Here is a 1,044-nt window from a genome sequence, read left to right as displayed (position 1 = left end):
TGCAATTGCAGATAGCTATCATCGCCCGTACCTGGATGCTTTGTGGTGCTGGTCACAGCAAATTATGACCGGCCGCAAATTGGTGTTGACTGCCGACCACCACTGGACGGCCCGAGTTGATTTGATGAATGCCCATTGAATGGCGTCAAAGTAGTCATCCGGGTAATTCTTCAACGATACGCAAAATAGCGAGTCTAAAAGAATACTGCCGGTGGCAAAACTCATGATGAGGAGTCACATTACGAACTCGCAAAGAACGCCAGCGAGGTCGCGAACAAAGGGAAGTAGAAGGGGACTTTTCAACGCGAAATCAATCCATTTTTAATATGCTGCGTTCGCTTAGGAATGATGATCGGGGTGTGCTCCTGTCACAACGAGACCAAACTGCCGAGTGTCAATACGGGTGTGCAACCAGCAAAGAACCTGACGCACAATTGTGTAAGATATGGGTGGTAGACGCAACAACCTGAAGTATGACATTATCATCCTCACATCATGAAGCACATGACTACGACTTGCTAAATATTTTATTTGGGAATTTTGTTGTTGGCATCAGCTCTGAGCGACTCTGAACTCCACGATCGTTGAATTTGCAAAATCATAAGCTCGGATGAGTGTTAGACCAGTAACGGTCCTGTGAATTATCACTAGTCGATGATCCCCCAACGGATCGAGGTATACTATAAGGAACTTGCCCAATGATCTTCAGTTCGTCCAAGGTTCGTTCTTTGCAATTTAAAGTAAACCACATAGAAAGGTCCATTTGGTACGACCTGTGACTGCCTACCCCCAAGTTCGGTAACATAAGTTCAGGGACCTTGGGGGATCATGGATTCAAAAATACCTCAGGCTGCACTCCTAGACTCACGACGCTTAACCCGTTGGCTCCTACGCCAGGTTCTTGCAATGTGTGAAATATCACGCAATCATCTGGTACATGATATTGGCTTTGAAGGAAAAAGATCAGATTGAACCGCAAGACTCACGAATTAGCACTCAGTTGTTGGGTCCCATTGCCTTGCAAATGTTACGAAGGATCTTGGC

At 46.0% G+C, this 1,044-nt stretch overlaps 1 protein-coding gene across 1 annotated transcript; it reads right to left on the bottom strand.

Moving 5' to 3' along the window:
* Positions 1-436: 436 nt before the first annotated feature.
* Positions 437-1,044, bottom strand: BJ212DRAFT_1405151 (uncharacterized protein). Its single transcript, XM_041337401.1, has 3 exons — positions 987-1,044; positions 520-930; positions 437-466 (listed from the first exon to the last, which is right to left on the bottom strand). Exon 2 carries the CDS (start codon positions 803-805, stop codon positions 599-601), a length of 207 nt encoding a protein of 68 aa, XP_041185533.1. The 5' UTR covers positions 806-930; positions 987-1,044; the 3' UTR covers positions 437-466; positions 520-598.

This window comes from Suillus subaureus, assembly GCF_016647635.1.
Source record: "Suillus subaureus strain MN1 chromosome Unknown BJ212scaffold_199, whole genome shotgun sequence".
In the NCBI taxonomy this organism is placed as follows: Eukaryota; Fungi; Basidiomycota; class Agaricomycetes; order Boletales; family Suillaceae; genus Suillus; species Suillus subaureus.
The sequence above is the reverse complement of the archived record's forward strand: the minus strand, read 5'-3'. Positions and strand labels throughout refer to the sequence as shown.

Bases quoted from the DNA above. Each gene is read 5' to 3' on its own strand.
- BJ212DRAFT_1405151 (XM_041337401.1), bottom strand. From the start codon at position 805: ATGTTACCGAACTTGGGGGTAGGCAGTCACAGGTCGTACCAAATGGAC.